Source organism: Pelobates fuscus, chromosome 4 (assembly GCF_036172605.1).
Source record: "Pelobates fuscus isolate aPelFus1 chromosome 4, aPelFus1.pri, whole genome shotgun sequence".
NCBI lineage: Eukaryota > Metazoa > Chordata > Amphibia > Anura > Pelobatidae > Pelobates > Pelobates fuscus.
Genome location: NC_086320.1, coordinates 383,323,082 through 383,340,801, shown reverse-complemented (window position 1 = coordinate 383,340,801; position 17,720 = coordinate 383,323,082). Strand labels below are relative to the sequence as shown.

General features: G+C 44.0%; 2 protein-coding genes across 2 annotated transcripts in view; one reads left to right on the top strand and one right to left on the bottom strand.

Annotated features, from left to right (window-relative positions):
• Positions 1-17,720, bottom strand: part of MYO1G (myosin IG) — a 212,900-nt gene that overhangs the window by 53,881 nt on the left and 141,299 nt on the right. The gene's annotated exons all lie outside the window — the stretch shown is intronic.
• On the top strand, positions 15,501-16,020 carry LOC134608194 (RNA-binding protein 24-like). Its single transcript, XM_063450857.1, has one exon. The coding sequence runs from the start codon at positions 15,501-15,503 to the stop codon at positions 16,011-16,013; it is 513 nt and encodes a 170-aa protein (XP_063306927.1). The 3' UTR covers positions 16,014-16,020.

Sequence of the window (17,720 nt, the reverse complement as noted above, 5' to 3'; positions counted from 1 at the left end):
GAAGTGTTTATGGAAGGCTGTGCAAGTCACATGCAGGGAGGTGTGACTAGGGTTCATAAACAAAGGGATTTAACTCCTAAATTGCAGAGGATAGAGCAGTGAGGCTGCAGGGGCATGTTCTATACACCAAAACTGCTTCATTAAGCTAAAGTTGTTCAGGTGACTATAGTGTCCCTTTAATATAAACATACAGTGCATATTATCCATTAAACTCTAACAGGGTTATTCAATAACGTGAGTATTCAAGAATTCACCTTCAATTTCAAAATTCACTTTTAATTCTCACTTTAGTGAATAACTCTGTAAAACGTGATGGATTAAGAACCAATTCTAACCCATCCAGGGAACAATCCCAGATAAATACATTGCACTCGGGTTCCGCTCCATCCGGCTGCCTATCCAGCTAGGAGTTGTTCTGTGGAGACAGACACTGCAAATCCAGAGATACCAAGTATAAAGAAGTAACAGGCAACACTCAGTATGCTGATAGGTGAAAGTAGGTGCAGCGTTTCGGCTCAGTCTTTAAGAGTCCATGCATTAATGTCAAACTTTGTGAGGGGTGGATTGGCCCCCAATAAACTTCCACCTACCAGCAGCCTGGGAGTGCTGCCGGTACTTTATAGGTAATCGTGGATAAACAGTCAGAGACGTGGCCTAGTGAGTGCAGTGATTGGGTGAAATGAAGATATAAGATGTGACTCTGAATCAGCCTACCAGTGGTCCTTTGCATGAGGTCCCCACAGGCCTGGCGTAAACACACAGAAATAGGGGGTAACGGGGGCGGAGCCTGACTAGCGAACAGGGCAGACGTGCTCTGAAGCAGCTCCTGTGCACCGAGCACAACAACGGCGAATATCACAAGCTACACTGCACTCACCCTCCTACAAGTGGGCCCACTAGACTCGGGAAACCGATCCGAACCCAGGGACACCTCAATCGATGTCCGGGGTAAACGGACACCGCAACGGCAGACTGGGGCCTACAGAGGGAGGTGGCGGAGAAAGGCGGCCGCTTTCCCGCGAGGCGCAAACGGCTAAAAGTAAGCTGGTAGCACAACCTCCCCCCCCCCCCCCGTGGACCGGTGGGGGTCATCCCGGTCCCCCCTGGATAACGGGGACAACACAGCACAGACTCACAGGCATAAGCCTACAAAGCAACTGAGAAACTCGGCGGAAGAAGCTCCCAAAATGGCAGAGGTAACGAGCTCCATCAGCATCCTAAGCGAGAAGCCAGAGGGGGAGAGCCGCATAGACAGGGCCTTCCAAACATTCTGGGAGAAACTGGAAGCTCTACTGTCCCCAGTGATGGCGCCCAACCCCCGAAAGCACACTCACTCAAGCAGATCCACACGGAAGACGGCACAGTCACTGCAAGCACTGAATCGCCCAGCGGGACAGAGGCTGCGAGAAGCTAACAGACACAAGGCAACCGGAGACCCGAAAAGCGCCAAAACAAGCAAGGCGGCAGGCTTCTGGAGCCGGCAAGCAAAGATGCAAAAGCATGCTGGTCGGACAGTCCACTTACCCGATGGTGGTGCAGCGACACCGATAGGAATACACAGAAGACATACAAGCGCCGCACCAGGCCTGACTAGAGGTACACGAGACAGCACGGCCCTACCCGCTACAGTCCGCGCTGCACCTCGAGTAGCTGAGAGGCTGCACACATGCTGGGTCACAACTGGAGCGGACCCCCGACAAAGTCCAGCTCCAAGCACAACCAAGGCCTGCCGGCGCATCACCCAGAAGCAGCGGCACAGAGCCGTAAACAGCACCCAGAAGGGTTACGCTCCCATACTACAGGGACACACAGGGACTCCGGCCTGCAAAACCATGAGGGGAGCAGAGAAATGGCTGCACCGCCAGAGAAATACCCCCGTCACCCAAGGTACTCACGGAAGACCGCGAAGCAGCGGCGTAATCCCTCGAGCCTACTTGACCTGCGATGCCGAAACCCAGTTGGTCTCTCTGTGTGCTTTGCTGGCACCAACGACAGGAGTAGGCTGACTCCAACTGCCATCATACGGCTAGGGCTGCCACCACACCACCAAGCCCACGCAGCCGAAGAGGACTCTGACTCACACCATCCTTATCCAGCCTTGCCTCTCTAGCAAGGGCCACATTAACACATTTAGTTTAACAACTCATGCATGTTTATTACCCTAGTGAAACACCACAGTTATTGTATATGCATCTGTGAGCAACGCTACACCACCACATGTACACCCAGCATATCTCATGCCATAGACGGTTAGGCACTCACATGTGACACCTGACAAACACCCTGTAATTAGCCTAGCACATCTACTGAAGCATAGCTTAAACTGTAAACACAGCTATTGTGATCTTGGTCGACCATAAGCATTGTTTAATTTGCTGTGAAAGTGTGCAGCCTTATATGACACGGGGTGCCTAGTCTATAGCTGTTGTCCATCGGGTGTTTTCCCTTGTTTTGTTTTGTTTGCTTTTACTTTAACAATATAGTAGTCTAAGCTAGTTAAAATTATAAGAAATGTACGAATTCCCATTTTCTTACTGCATTGGCAAGCAAGCGAGATTTAACACTCCTAAGTCGATTGATAGAATGCTCTTGTATGTACGTTCTCTGCACGAGCCATGTTTTTCCTCCTTTGTCCCTCCTCTACCTATTTCTACATGGCATGTACATTATGTTAACATATTGAAAACTAAACGTCAACCTAAACTATTGTTCTACTATAAAAACTTTAAAAATGTGCCTGTATAACGTATGCCATGACTTGTACTATGTTTACCTATTTTACTGAATATCGCTGTTGTGGCGCATATCGGCTATCTGTTTATTCTGTGCACACCTAAAATAAAGAATTACAAAAAAAAAAAAAAAAAAAAAGAAATAAGGGGTAACAGAAGGAAGTGCACTTTCAGTACATCCAAGTTTACATTTAATATTTACATAAATAGAAAAGCCAATATATGGATCGACCCAGAGCAAAGCAACCTCCCGTCATTCTTTCCTAGCTGTTAATCTTTCCTTTAAATCGATGTTACCCAATAAAATAAATCCCTGCACTATTAACAAACATACCCAGAGTTTATTGATGGCACAGGCTGACTGTGAAGCTGACATCTGTAGAGTTCTATGTACAAAGAGATCAATAAAATAATTCACTGGATAAATACACTGTATATGTATAAATAAGTAATGCTCTGCTAGTGCCCCCTACATACGCACATACGCAGGGTTATTCACTGTGAACTTAAAGTGAATTTCAAATTTAAAGGGACGATATAGCTCGGTGTGTATAACCTGTCCCCTCAGGCATTTTAATGTAAACACTGCTTTAAAAAAAAGCTACATTACTGTAGCTGTTCTGGTGACTAGTTTGTCCCTTTAAATTTGAAATACTGCCTAGTAACACCTCTAGGTGCAGTCACTCAGACGACCACTAGAGGAGCTTCCTGGGTCAGTGCTGCACAGTGTGAGTGAGATTCAGCGTCTCCACGCTCGGCATGGAGGTACTGAACATTCCCCATAGATACACTGATTCTGAGACGGGCTCAGAACTTCACAGATTAATGCTTCCTACTTGGCTTTAATAGCTTTAATATGACGTGCTGCATTTTACGTTAAATACTCCCTCTAGTGGTCAATGTATGAGACAGCAGCCTTAGATTAACAGACCCTGGCCCAAGCTGGAAGGGCCAGTTACATGCTTTCACGTTTTATTGAAGCTGCTTGCTAGCTGGGTGCCAGATGACCAGTGCTTCATGTTGTACTAATGGAATTAATTGTTATTTTGTTGTTGGAGAAGTTGATTGACCCTAAACACAGCCACACTTTGCTCCTCGTTGCCCCCTGTACACAGTGGTGATGGTTGCTTTCTGGCCTCAATGCTGCACACAATGTTTACAATGTACAAACTGCTGACAGAGTTATCCACTGAATTCACTGAATTCCAGCAATTTGTCAAAATCCCATAGATCAGCAATCCAGGGGCCTTACAAAATATACACAGCGCTATTTACTAACGTGGGAATTTGACATTTTAAACCAAAACAGCGAAACGCTGTGGATATTGGTTGATGTAAAATGTGAAATTCATGTTAAATTGCCGCCATTTTATAATAGCAGCATGGGCTGTGACAGTGAAATGATTCCGCAGACATGACACGGCCTGGGACTTTGACACAGTGTTTCCAGCGCTATCAATATCTATTCACTCAGCAGAATACGAGACAGGATGAAGTATGCGATGGAATGCCTCTACACATTATAGAGGGACAGCCTGCGGCCAGGATGAAGTATGCGATGGAATGCCTCTACACATTATAGAGGGACAGCCTGCGGCCAGGATGAAGTATGCGATGGAATACCTCTACACATTATAGAGGGACAGCCTGCGGCCAGGATGAAGTATGCGATGGAATGCCCATACACATTATAGAGGGACAGCCTGCGGCCAGGATGAAGTATGCGATGGAATGCCCATACACATTATAGAGGGACAGCCTGCGGCCAGGATGAAGTATGCGATGGAATACCTCTACACATTATCATCTTTTAAGGTTCACGCGTTCCACCATGTTTTTAAAGGCTCCTTCATACTCTAGAAAAGTGCTACCTTTTAGTACATGGCATTTATATGCTGCAGAAATGGATGTATCAAGGTTGTTCCTCCATAAAACCAAATTGATTTCTTTCCTGCACAATATGAATTCTACATCCGGAGATCTGACTCTCTAACTCCCACTCGGGGTCTCCCCTGGCAGGATCGCAGCCTGTACAGCTCCTGGGTAGGTTAGAGAACGAGGCAGCCAGGGTTGTAAATGTCCGGACTGTCAGGGAGGCCTTGTAGGATATCCATGGTGTAATAAACCTACTAGATTTCTCTTCCATGATGCTATCAGTGTGAACCACTTGTTATAGGCAAAAAGTATTAATAATTAGTCCAAATAGCCTGATTAAAGATGAAGTCACGTACGTTTATACCAATATCAGGCAATTAGTATTATTAGCAAATCGTAGTGTGAGGGCACCTATAATTCATTTAATAATTTCTTTCTAAGGCTTTATTCAATATTTCTGTTATTAAAAATAAGACGATAAATATGAGAGAAAAGTTTATTATGCATTAACACCATTAAAAGCACCAAAATAGCTCAATACACGTCCTGATTGGCAGTTACATTATATCGGGGGTTCCGTACAGAAAGTGTTTTCGGGTACAGTGCTGAAACAAGAGCAAAGATCAGGAACACTCCTTTGGATCAATGGCATCCACGGAGATTGCTTCAAACAGAGGGTGCAGCCAGTTTCCCACACTGCCCACCTACCCCGCGGGGGGCTGTGAAAATCATAAAACATATCGGGAGAAACAGCGCTAATAATGAATAGACCAGTAATAATGTGTGTTATATCCATAATGTGTGTTATATCCATACTGTGTGCTATATCCATAATGTGTGTTATATCCATACTGTGTGCTATATCCATAATGTGTGTTATATCCATACTGTGTGTTATATCCATACTGTGTGTTATATCCATACTGTGTGTTATATCCATAATGTGTGCTATATCCATACTGTGTGTTATATCCATAATGTGCGTTATATCCATACTGTGTGTTATATCCATACTGTGCGTTATATCCATACTGTGCGTTATATCCATACTGTGTGTTATATCCATAATGTGCGTTATATCCATAATGTGCGTTATATCCATACTGTGTGTTATATCCATACTGTGTGTTATATCCATACTGTGCGTTATATCCATACTGTGCGTTATATCCATAATGTGCGTTATATCCATAATGTGCGTTATATCCATACTGTGTGTTATATCCATACTGTGCGTTATATCCATACTGTGCGTTATATCCATACTGTGCGTTATATCCATACTGTGTGTTATATCCATAATGTGCGTTATATCCATAATGTGTGTTATATCCATAATGTGTGTTATATCCATACTGTGTGTTATATCCATAATGTGCGTTATATCCATACTGTGTGTTATATCCATACTGTGTGTTATATCCATAATGTGCGTTATATCCATAATGTGTGTTATATCCATACTGTGTGTTATATCCATACTGTGTGTTATATCCATACTGTGTGTTATATCCATAATGTGCTATATCCATACTGTGTGTTATATCCATAATGTGCGTTATATCCATACTGTGTGTTATATCCATACTGTGTGCTATATCCATACTGTGTGTGTTATATCCATACTGTGTGTTATATCCATACGGTGTGTTATATCCATACGGTGTGCTATATCCATACTGTGTGTTATATCCATACTGTGTGTTATATCCATACTGTGCGTTATATCCATAATGTGCGTTATATCCATACTGTGTGCTATATCCATAATGTGTGTTATATCCATAATGTGAGTTATATCCATACTGTGTGTTATATCCATAATGTGTGTTATATCCATAATGTGTGTTATATCCATACTGTGTGTTATATCCATACTGTGTGCTATATCCATACTGTGTGTGTTATATCCATACTGTGTGTTATATCCATACTGTGTGCTATATCCATACTGTGTGTTATATCCATACTGTGTGTTATATCCATACTGTGTGTTATATCCATAATGTGCGTTATATCCATAATGTGTGTGTTATATCCATACTGCGTGTGTTATATCCCTACTGTGTGTTATATCCATACTGTGTGTTATATCCATACTGTGTGTTATATCCATAATGTGTGTTATATCCATAATGTGCGTTATATCCATACTGTGTGTTATATCCATACTGTGTGTTATATCCATACTGTGTGCTATATCCATACTGTGCGTTATATCCATACTGTGTGTTATATCCATAATGTGCGTTATATCCATACTGTGTGTTATATCCATACTGTGTGTTATATCCATACTGTGTGTTATATCCATAATGTGTGTTATATCCATAATGTGTGTTATATCCATAATGTGTGTGCTATATCCATACTGTGTGTTATATCCATACTGTGTGTTATATCCATACTGTGCGTTATATCCATACTGTGTGTTATATCCATAATGTGCGTTATATCCATACTGTGTGTTATATCCATACTGTGCGTTATATCCATACTGTGTGTTATATCCATACTGTGTGTTATATCCATATTGTGTGTTATATCCATAATGTGTGTTATATCCATACTGTGTGTTATATCCATACTGTGTGTTATATCTATAATGTGCGTTATATCCATAATGTGTGTGTTATATCCATACTGCGTGTGTTATATCCATACTGTGTGTTATATCCATACTGTGTGTTATATCCATACTGTGTGTTATATCCATAATGTGTGTTATATCCATAATGTGCGTTATATCAATACTGTGTGTTATATCCATACTGTGTGTTATATCCATACTGTGTGCTATATCCATACTGTGCGTTATATCCATACTGTGTGTTATATCCATAATGTGCGTTATATCCATACTGTGTGTTATATCCATACTGTGTGTTATATCCATACTGTGTGTTATATCCATAATGTGTGTTATATCCATAATGTGTGTGCTATATCCATACTGTGTGTTATATCCATACTGTGTGTTATATCCATACTGTGCGTTATATCCATACTGTGTGTTATATCCATAATGTGCATTATATCCATACTGTGTGTTATATCCATACTGTGCGTTATATCCATAATGTGCGTTATATCCATACTGTGTGCTATATCCATAATGTGTGTTATATCCATAATGTGTGTGCTATATCCATACTGTGTGTTATATCCATAATGTGTGTTATATCCATACTGTGCGTTATATCCATACTGTGTGTTATATCCATACTGTGTGTTATATCCATACTGTGTGTTATATCCATAATGTGTGTTATATCCATAATGTGTGTGCTATATCCATACTGTGTGTTATATCCATACTGTGTGTTATATCCATACTGTGTGTTATATCCATACTGTGTGTTATATCCATACTGTGCGTTATATCCATACTGTGTGTTATATCCATAATGTGCGTTATATCCATACTGTGTGTTATATCCATACTGTGCGTTATATCCATAATGTGCGTTATATCCATACTGTGTGCTATATCCATAATGTGTGTTATATCCATAATGTGTGTGCTATATCCATACTGTGTGTTATATCCATAATGTGCGTTATATCCATACTGTGCGTTATATCCATACTGTGTGTTATATCCATACTGTGTGTTATATCCATACTGTGCGTTATATCCATACTGTGCGTTATATCCATACTGTGTGCTATATCCATACTGTGCGTTATATCCATACTGTGTGTTATATCCATACTGTGTGTTATATCCATAATGGGCAGGGGGTGAAGGGGTTACATGGGGGAGGGCAGATAGAGATCTACCTTTTTGGCCACACTTGCACTAGAGGGGGGCCCAGAAAACATATTTGCACCACGGTCCTCTCTACATTAGTTCCACCACTAGGATAATCAACGTGAGGTGCCTGGATGAAAGAGCAGGACACAGCACTTCTGATTCTGACTCTGTGAGTAAGCAGTTCTATGTCTCTAAAACTGATTGTCATGATGTGCAATGTTTCTGCCTCTAAAACTGCCATGATATCCCAGAATTATGCCTCTAAAGTTGCCATGGTGTGCCAATTGTATGCATCTGACTGTTTGCCATGGTGTGCCAATTGTATGCCTCTGAAGCTGATTGCCATGATGTTCCAATTTTATGCCTCTAAAACTGATTCCCACGATGTTCTGAATTTATGCCTCTAAAGCTGGTTGCCAAGGTGTGCCAATTGTATGCACCTAAAGTTGCCATGATGTGCCAGGTTTATACATCTACAACTGATTGCCATGATGTACCAATTTTATGCATCTAAAGCGGATTGCTATAGTGTGCCGATTGTATGCATCTAAAGCGGACATAATGTTCTAATTGTATGTCTGTAAAGCTGATTGCCACGGTGTGCCAATTGTAAGCCTCTAAAACTGATTGCTATGGTGTGCCAATTGTATGCACCTAAAGTTGCCATGATGTGCCAAGTTTATACATCTACAACTGATTGCCATGATGTACCAATTTTATGCATCTAAAGCGGATTGCTATAGTGTGCCGATTGTATGCATCTAAAGCGGACATAATGTTCTAATTGTATGCCTGTAAAGCTGATTGCCACGGTGTGCCAATTGTATGCATCTAAAGCGGATAGTGTGCCAATTGTACGTATGTCTCTAAAGCGGTTTGCCATGGTGTGCAAGTTTTATGCCTCTAAAAGTAATTGTCATGGTGTGCCAATTGTGTGCAGCTAAAGCGGATTGCTATGGTGTGCCAATTGTATGCCTCTAAAGCTGATTGCCATGGTGTTCACTTTTTAAAATATGGGTCTCGAAAAATTACCATTTCGAAAAGTGGGTCTCGGCCCATAAAAGTTTGGGAAGCCCTGTGCTAATATACTCCACGCACCAGGAGTACTACAGTCATTTGAAGTGGTCATGGTGCCTGGAGTTTAACCACTTTGCTGCTAGAGGTGTAACGTCATTAGCCAGTCTGGATCCACCGTTCTGCACTGTCTAATGTCAAGTCTCTGCATGTTTCTCTGTGCAGTTTCATTGTATTGGCTGAGAGTGGTCAGCTGAAACTCTCAGCCAAAGATGCCAGGTAGTCATTGGTGCTTGGAGTAGCCCTTTAAAATGTCAAGTTCTACACTACTAGCCAGGCCTTTAAAGTTTGTTGCCACTTCAAACCTGGAGAGTCTCCAGGGCTAAATGTTTCCTTGCCAAAGGCTAGCGGGGAGTGAAAATTCTAAGCCCTATCATACACAACATGCACTTCACACAACTAACTCACTTAGTACACACAGCTTGTCCAAAGTCACTAAAGCCAATCTGTAAAAATCTTTGCGTTGGCGAATATTTCTGATTTGGTTACTTTGGTGTAAAATTCACAGTCCCATAATTCCTAATCTAGAAAATCATCCCCCTCCCACCATGTTCGGTGGTTTGTTGCCATGACACTGTAAGAAGTTCAATTTCCGGCAGTACATCCCCCACCATGGGGAAGTGGGGGGGGGTGCCTCCTCTTGCCCCCCCATGGATGCTCATGTCAGTGATTGCTCCTGTTTTAGATCGTATCTGCAGAATACATAACCCCTTTATGAATGGCCACCCACCCTACAGAATAGTACATACCATTCGGTTCACTTTTCCACCGGGTTTCCCCTACATATTTCTACATAATTATGCTGTGTTCTGCCAAAGGGGAATTACTCAATAAAAGTAACTAGCTGTAAAAAACAGAATCATCCCTGAGAAACCTCAATTTCTATTGCTCCTGCGGACCACAACTCTCACAATGCGCATCATGAGAATGATAGTCTAGAGTTGGGTTATTTGTGCCCAGTGGTGTCAATTAGTTCCCCTTGTTTGCAGAAGAGAGACAGGTTGATGAATTGAATGAAGAGTACACAAAGGAAGACAGATCTACCCTCTACAACATCCTTTTGACCATTCCTGGACATTGTATTTAACTGCCCTCTAGGGTTGTCTTTCCTTTAATTAATCCCACCTGGAGCCTAAATCCAGTGGTGGTTAAAGTTTAATGCATCCCCCCATCCATTTCCATTGCTATTTTCCTAAAGTGCGATCTCGTCCTGTTACTTCCAGGATTTGTCGTTCTCACGTGGGGAAAAAAAAATCTGTTAACTATGTAAATAATAATCTAGAACAGCAATGTGTGTATATTTAATGCTGGAACAGTGAAATCCCGCTGTGCAGAGCCACGAAGACTGTCAGGGTTTATGAATAAAATATGCTGCTCGTTTTGATACAATCTGACACTATTTTTGCTCAGATTACATTGCAAAATCGCTCTGGCTATACTATTTAAAGGGAAAATCTATATTATTATTATTGTAATTATTTATATAGCGCCAAAAAATTCTGCAGCGCTTTACAATGGGTGGACGAACAGACATGTAGTTCTAACCAGACAAGTTGGACACACAGGAACAGAGGGGTTGAGGCCCTGCTCAATGAGCTTACATGCTAGAGGGAGTGAGGTAAAATGACACAAGAGGTAAGGATAGTATTAGACTAGTGACAGTTGCAGAAGAGGAATCAGTTGAGAGCTATTAACAGTTAATTGATACGCTTTTAGGAAGAAGTGGGTTTTTAACGATTTTTTGAAGGAGTGGAGACTGGGTGAGCATCTAACGGAGGAGGGAAGCGAGTTCCACAGGAACGGTGCAGCCCTCGAGAAGTCTTGAAGGCGCACATCAGAGGTTGAGTACGGACAGAAGATAGACGTAAGTCTTCAGCAGAGCGTGAGGGCATAGACAGGACATACTTGTGTATAAGGGAGGATAGATTGGTGGGAGCAGCATTATGTAGAGATTTGAAAGCAAAAAACAGAAGTTTAAATTGAGCCCAATATCTTACAGGAAGCCAATGTAGGGACTGACAGAAGGGTTAGGCGTGGAAGGTGCGGGTGGACAGGAAGATGAGCCTCGTCGCCGCATTCATTATAGACTGTAACGGCGCAAGTCGGGAGCACGTAAGACCACTAAGAAGCGGTTTAGATTAGTCAAGGCAAGAAAGGACAATGGAATGGACCAGCACCTTAGTCGCATCTGGCGTTAAGTAGGGTCGGATGAGCGCAATGTTTTTGAGATGGAAACGACAGGATTTGGCGATAGACTGAACGTGAACGTGAAGGAGAGGTCGGAGTCAAAGAGAACACCAAGGCAGCAAGCCTGCGTGGTGGAGCAGATGGTAGCACCGTTGACTTGGAGGGAGGAAGACACAGGAGTAGCAACACTTGAGGGAGGAAAGACTAGAATTTCAGTTTTGGTCAAGTTGAGTTTAAGGAAGTGGACAGCCATCCAGTTAGAAATAGCAGAGAGGCAGTCAGAGACACTAGTCAAGAGGGACGGAGAGAGATCAGGAGAGGACAGGTCGATTTGCGTGTCATCCGCATCGAAATAATATTGGAAGCCAAAGGAGCTAATAAGTTTACGAAGGGAGATAGTATAGATAGAGAACAGTAGGGGAACAAGGACTGAACCTTGGGGACACCAACAGAGAGGAGTTGGGGAGAACAAGCAGAGTCAGAGAAAGAAACACTGAAAGATCGCTGGGAGAGGTAGGAGGAGCACCAGGAGAGCAATTTTCTTGAAGACCAATGTTGCGGAGGATGAGAAGAAGCTGTTGATGATCAACAGTGTCAAAAGTCGCAGACAGGTCAAGGAGAATTAGGAGTAGTGACAATGAGATTTAGCAGCGAGTAGATCATTGGATACTTTGGTCAGTGTCGTTTCCACAGAGTGCTTACCGCGGGAAACCAGACTGAAGCGGGTCTAGCAGAGAGTTAGACTAAAGGAAGTCTGTCAATCTTGCATACACAACTCTTTGAAGGATCTTGGATGAAAACGGCAGTAGCGAGATAGGACGGTAGTTGGATGGGGAGTTAGGGTAAAGGTTGGGCTTCTTTAGAATTGCGGTTACAGTCGCATGTTTGAAGGGTGATGGAAAAATGCCAGAGGATAGAGAGAGATTGAGAATTTTTGTGAGAGGTGGAGAAAGAGAATATATATCCTCCTCCCTCAATGCTCGTAGGAAATCTGTGGCCCTTCTACGGAAAAGTTGGACAGCTGTGGTGTAGGTTAGAATGAACTTGTCTTCTATAAATCTCAGCTACATAATTCTGTTTAATCTCGGAATCTTCTGGAACCACAAATTCTCAAGTGATCCTGCTTGTAGTGACATGGAATTTACTCGTGTCTAGTTGCGAGCACAAAAAATGTTTGTCAAAATGCATTATTATCCTAAAAATGACATATCGTGAACAAAACGCAAGATGATGAGCCAAACCAGGAATTATGCATAAATGACAATGGAATTGCAAGTTTTTGGCAATATTTACAGAGATAGAAACTAAATTCCAGATAATTTTTTTGTGGCATAGCATTTTAATTCCATTGTCAGCTGTCATCAGTTGTCAATATAGTAATTAAACCCAAGACCAAAACTACCACCAACAGCCATCTGTGAAATTTTACATTGTGAATGTAGTGGAGGCCTGGTATTCCACTCCACTGTAGCAGAGGCCTGGTATTCCACTCCACTATAGATCCCAGTGAGGCTCAGGAACAAGTAGTAAAAACACCATGAAGCAGTAATTCCAGCAAATAAAGTAACCTACGAATATCCCCATACAGATCCCAATGACTGGACGACACACAGCATCAGGAGCAGAACTGACTTTTAATCCACACAGTCTCCTTATAAAGCATTCTCCCATGCAAGGGAGGGATTCACATTAATCAGTACAGTATCCAATAGTATAACCGTTACCTCCCACACATCTCCTGCCCTCAGTATGACACTTAATCCCATTACACATACTGTAGTTTTCCCCGAGTTCTGAATGTACCCCTGTGGCAGAAGTAGCCACAATAGACTGTAAAAATACTTTTTCCTATGTAAAAGAACGGTATTCGGGACTTTTACCATGAATGGTTCGTTATTTTGCTGTATGTGAACAAGGTAATCGGTTCTCGAACAGTAATCACCATTCTGTTTGAGAACCAATTGTACCTCCCTTGCATGGGAGAATGTCATAAAAGGAGCATTGTGGCAAACCTAGCCACTTTAGGTCATATTGCAGAACATTTAAAAGTTGACTCCCAGGCTATGTGTCGTCTGGTCCTTGGGAATGGGAATTATGCTGTAAGCTGAATCCTGAGTACCAGCGGAGAGCCCTTGGATTAACCCCTGCCGCTCCGCTACAATTGGTGGCAGGCGACGGGATTCGAACCGCACAGCAGAACGTCATTCGGCAGATTTGGCACGAATAAAGAGAAAGGAACAGCAATTTGTGGAAACCCCAATTCACATGAGAACCGGAATTCCAGGGTATGTGAATTTACCCGAACAGATGGTGAATGGGGACGGATTATACACGCTTGAAACGAGCTACATTAACGGAGCTATTAGAAGCAAGGGGAATCATTGCCAGTAACAAAGCCAAAGCCATTCTCGTTGCTGAACTCATGGAGGGAGACAGAGCAGCGGCTGCTGCAGCACCTCCAATGGAGAATACACAGACAGAGTTTGAAAAAGAGCTCAAGAGCTGGCTGGCATTTTTCCCAGGGACGCCCCCTACAGAAACAGTGGAACGGATAATGGCCGACGTGCACGAGTATTTAATGGTCAAGCAACAAGCCACCCAGAGATCCAGAGAGGGGTCTCCAACACCGCTCAACATTGTCCAGGGAAAGCCCAAAATTCCCTACCACACGTTCAAAAATTATGTGGACACAGAGGACATTGATGGATACTTGCAAGACTTCGAGAGGCCATGTAAATTTTATGACATCAGCGCAGCCGACCAGGTACCCCTGCTGGTGGGCAAGTTATCAGGCCGGGCAGCCGAGGCCTACCGCACAATGCCAGATGAGGACAGCAGGGACTACCAGAAAGTGAAGCAGGCCATCCTGACCAGGTATGCCATCACCCCAGAGGCGTACCGTCAACAGTTTCGGGAACTGCGCAAACAGGACCAAGATTCACACACGGAGTGGGCACACCATCTGAACAGGGCTGCCAAGGGATGGATACAAGCAGCTCGAGCCACTACCGTGGAAGACATGCTGCAACTGCTGTTATTAGAACAGTTGTTTCAAGGACTAAACCCAGACCTACAGAATTGGCTAAGGGACTGAAAACCACGTACCTTAACCGAAGAAGCACAACTGGCAGACGAGTACCAAGATGCCAGGAGGGCACAACAGTCATGTCCCACCCCAGGGACCACCGCACCGCTTCCAGCTACCGCCACCACACCATCACCTCGTCCAGGAGGGGGAAACTACCAACCGCCACCCAGGTACAACAACCGTTCCTCTATCCGCTGTCACACATGCAATCAACAGAACCACATACGGCGAGATTGTCCCAGGAACAGGAGCTGACCAACCAGGAATAACCAGAGCAACTCCTACAATACCCGGGCAGCAGTGCATTGTCATCAGAGCGAGCCCCAGCAACCACCGTACCCAGCTGAATCCACTGAGGAACCCTTGGGTACCCTGCATGAAGTCAACCCAGTACAGGCTGCCTCGGACAACCGCCAGGGACATCGCCAAGGAGTCCATATGGAGGGCAAGCGTATTCAAGGTCTACGTGATTCCGGGGCCACCATCACCTTGGTTCGTAGCTATTTGGTCCCAAAGAACAAACTTACTGGGGAGTGCGTGGCAGTACGGGTGGCAGGAGGTGCTATCTATAAGATTCCCACTGCCAGGGTACATTTGGATTGGGGAGCGGGGTCAGGGGACGTGGAAGTGGGCCTCATGCAGGATTTACCGGCCGACGCTATCCTGGGCAATGACTTGGGGGAGCTGACCTCCGCCTTTGTTCCTCGACACCCAGCACAAGAAGCACTACCAGTTGTTACCCGACAGCAGGCCCGCACCACCGCATCATCCAACCACTCAGGTCACCATGGCTGATAGAAGTGCTGCTGAGAGGGCTTGCAAAGACGCAAATCCAATCATTGACGGCAGGAAAGCTAATGTGAATCTTGCATATCTGGGAGCAAAGCCACAAATAATGAAGCCAGGTTTTGCCTTTGGAGTACAACAAATTCACCCAGCACTTATCCAAAGGCCTTTTGGAATTCCTGGACATTACGTTTATCCACATGCGTTTGTGCAGCCGGGAGTTATGATTCCACATGTCCAGCCAACAGCTGCCGCTGCCTCTACAAGTCCGTACATTGATTACACTGGAGCCGCCTACGCACAGTACTCTGCCGCTGCGGCCGCTGCTGCAGCTGCCTATGATCATTACCCATATGCTGCCTCCCCAGCTGCAACCAGATATGTTACCACTGCTGGTTATGGCTATGCAGTTCAGCAGCCACTTGCCTCTGCAGCACCTGGAACTGCTGCTGCAGCAGCTGCGGCCTTTGGCCAATACCAGCCACAGCAGCTGCAGGCTGACCGCATGCCGTAATGCTTAAACGATGAAGTTATCAATTTGTTTTATTTTTTTCCTTCGTGTTTTCAGCCTTCCAGTTTCAATACATGAGACAATACCGAATAAGGCTAATTAGCACTCCTCCGGACATCCCCAAGCCGATCCGTTGGGATCAGACTGTGTATGCCGGCTTGGTTCTGGGGGAGCATTGTGGCAGAAGTAGCCACAAAAGACTGTAAAAATACTTTTTCGTATGTAAAAGAATGGTATTCGGGGCTTTTACCATGAATGATTCGTTATTTTGCTGTATGTGCACAAGGTAATCGGTTCTCGAACAGTAATCACCATTCTGATCGAGAACCGATTGTACCTCCCTTGCATGGGAGAATGTCATAAAAGGAGCATTGTGGCAAACCTAGCCACTTTAGGTCATATTGCAGAACATTTAAAAGTTGACTCCCAGGCTATGTGTCGTCTGGTCCTTGGGAATGGGAATTATGCTGTGTGTCCTGCCTTCTGTATGCTGAATCCTGATTACCAGCGGAGAGCCCTTGGATTAACCCCTGCCGCTCCGCTACAACCCCAAAACAAGCAGTTACAATAATACTGGGGGTACCCCCTGGTAGCCCTGATCTGGGTGACTAACATATCCAAAAATCACCCAGATCGGCCAGGGGTTAGGGAGTTAGGTGGAGGGTGTAATTTGACCGACCGCACATGAGGTGGTAACCGAAAAGAGTTCCATGGGCTTTGGCCCTGCGGTCGGTCATCGTTCGGGAGGTAAAACACACATCAAATACTGCCATCCACGATTAATCTTGTATTCGTATGAATCTCCTTGTTCTGTACTTTGAACCTACCGAACGGGAGGCTGATTAGCCTTCCCGTTTGGGAGTTACGGAGTCATGGAGGTCTCAGCGGTGTTCGGGTAATTGAGTGTCTGATTTGAGTTCCAGACACTCGACGACCAAACACCTCTGAGATTATCGTGCGTAAGATGGCAGCCGCCACGTGTTCGTATACCGAACGGCGAACACCCAGATACATCACTAAAGTACCGATTAACCTGCGGTTAGAGAAGTGTGAACGCTTAATAAGGTACACACTTCTCTCTGGGGTGGTCTATTGGTTCGGTAGTTTACATTCGTATGGAGTACGGATGGAAACTACCGAACAATCATACGAATCCCACATACATTTTAAACATAGAAACAGAAATAACACACGAATTGCAATAGTATCACAGTCTTTTAGGACAGCCCTGGTACCATCTGCTACAGTGAATGCTCTCCGGGTGGCGTTCTCACCTGGCACACGAAAGGTTAAACAGATTCCAGGACTAAAACATATTCAGAGATCTAGGTCAATTACATTGAAATCTTGTCCAAAATATTTCAATAACATGTTCCTTGTTTGTTCTGTGTTTTGCCCCGCGGTTATGTGAAAATATATTTTGCTGGGATTACGGCTGACATTTAAAATAACTTAATTCCTCTGCCCATGTAGAGCTGTGGACAGGCAGTATTAGTGCCCCTTTAGTTCTTGGCATTAACGTGATCCCTGCAATATATTTACTGTGTGCAAACTCCAAGAACCATTTGTGATAGAAACCACCCACTTATGCTGCCCGGCACATCATTCTCTGGGCATTCTACACACTGTGCCCCAATTAGGAGTATGACGGAGACTAAACAGGGGCTCTGCTGCGGCCTGGCACATTGGCACAGATATTTTTTATTTTAG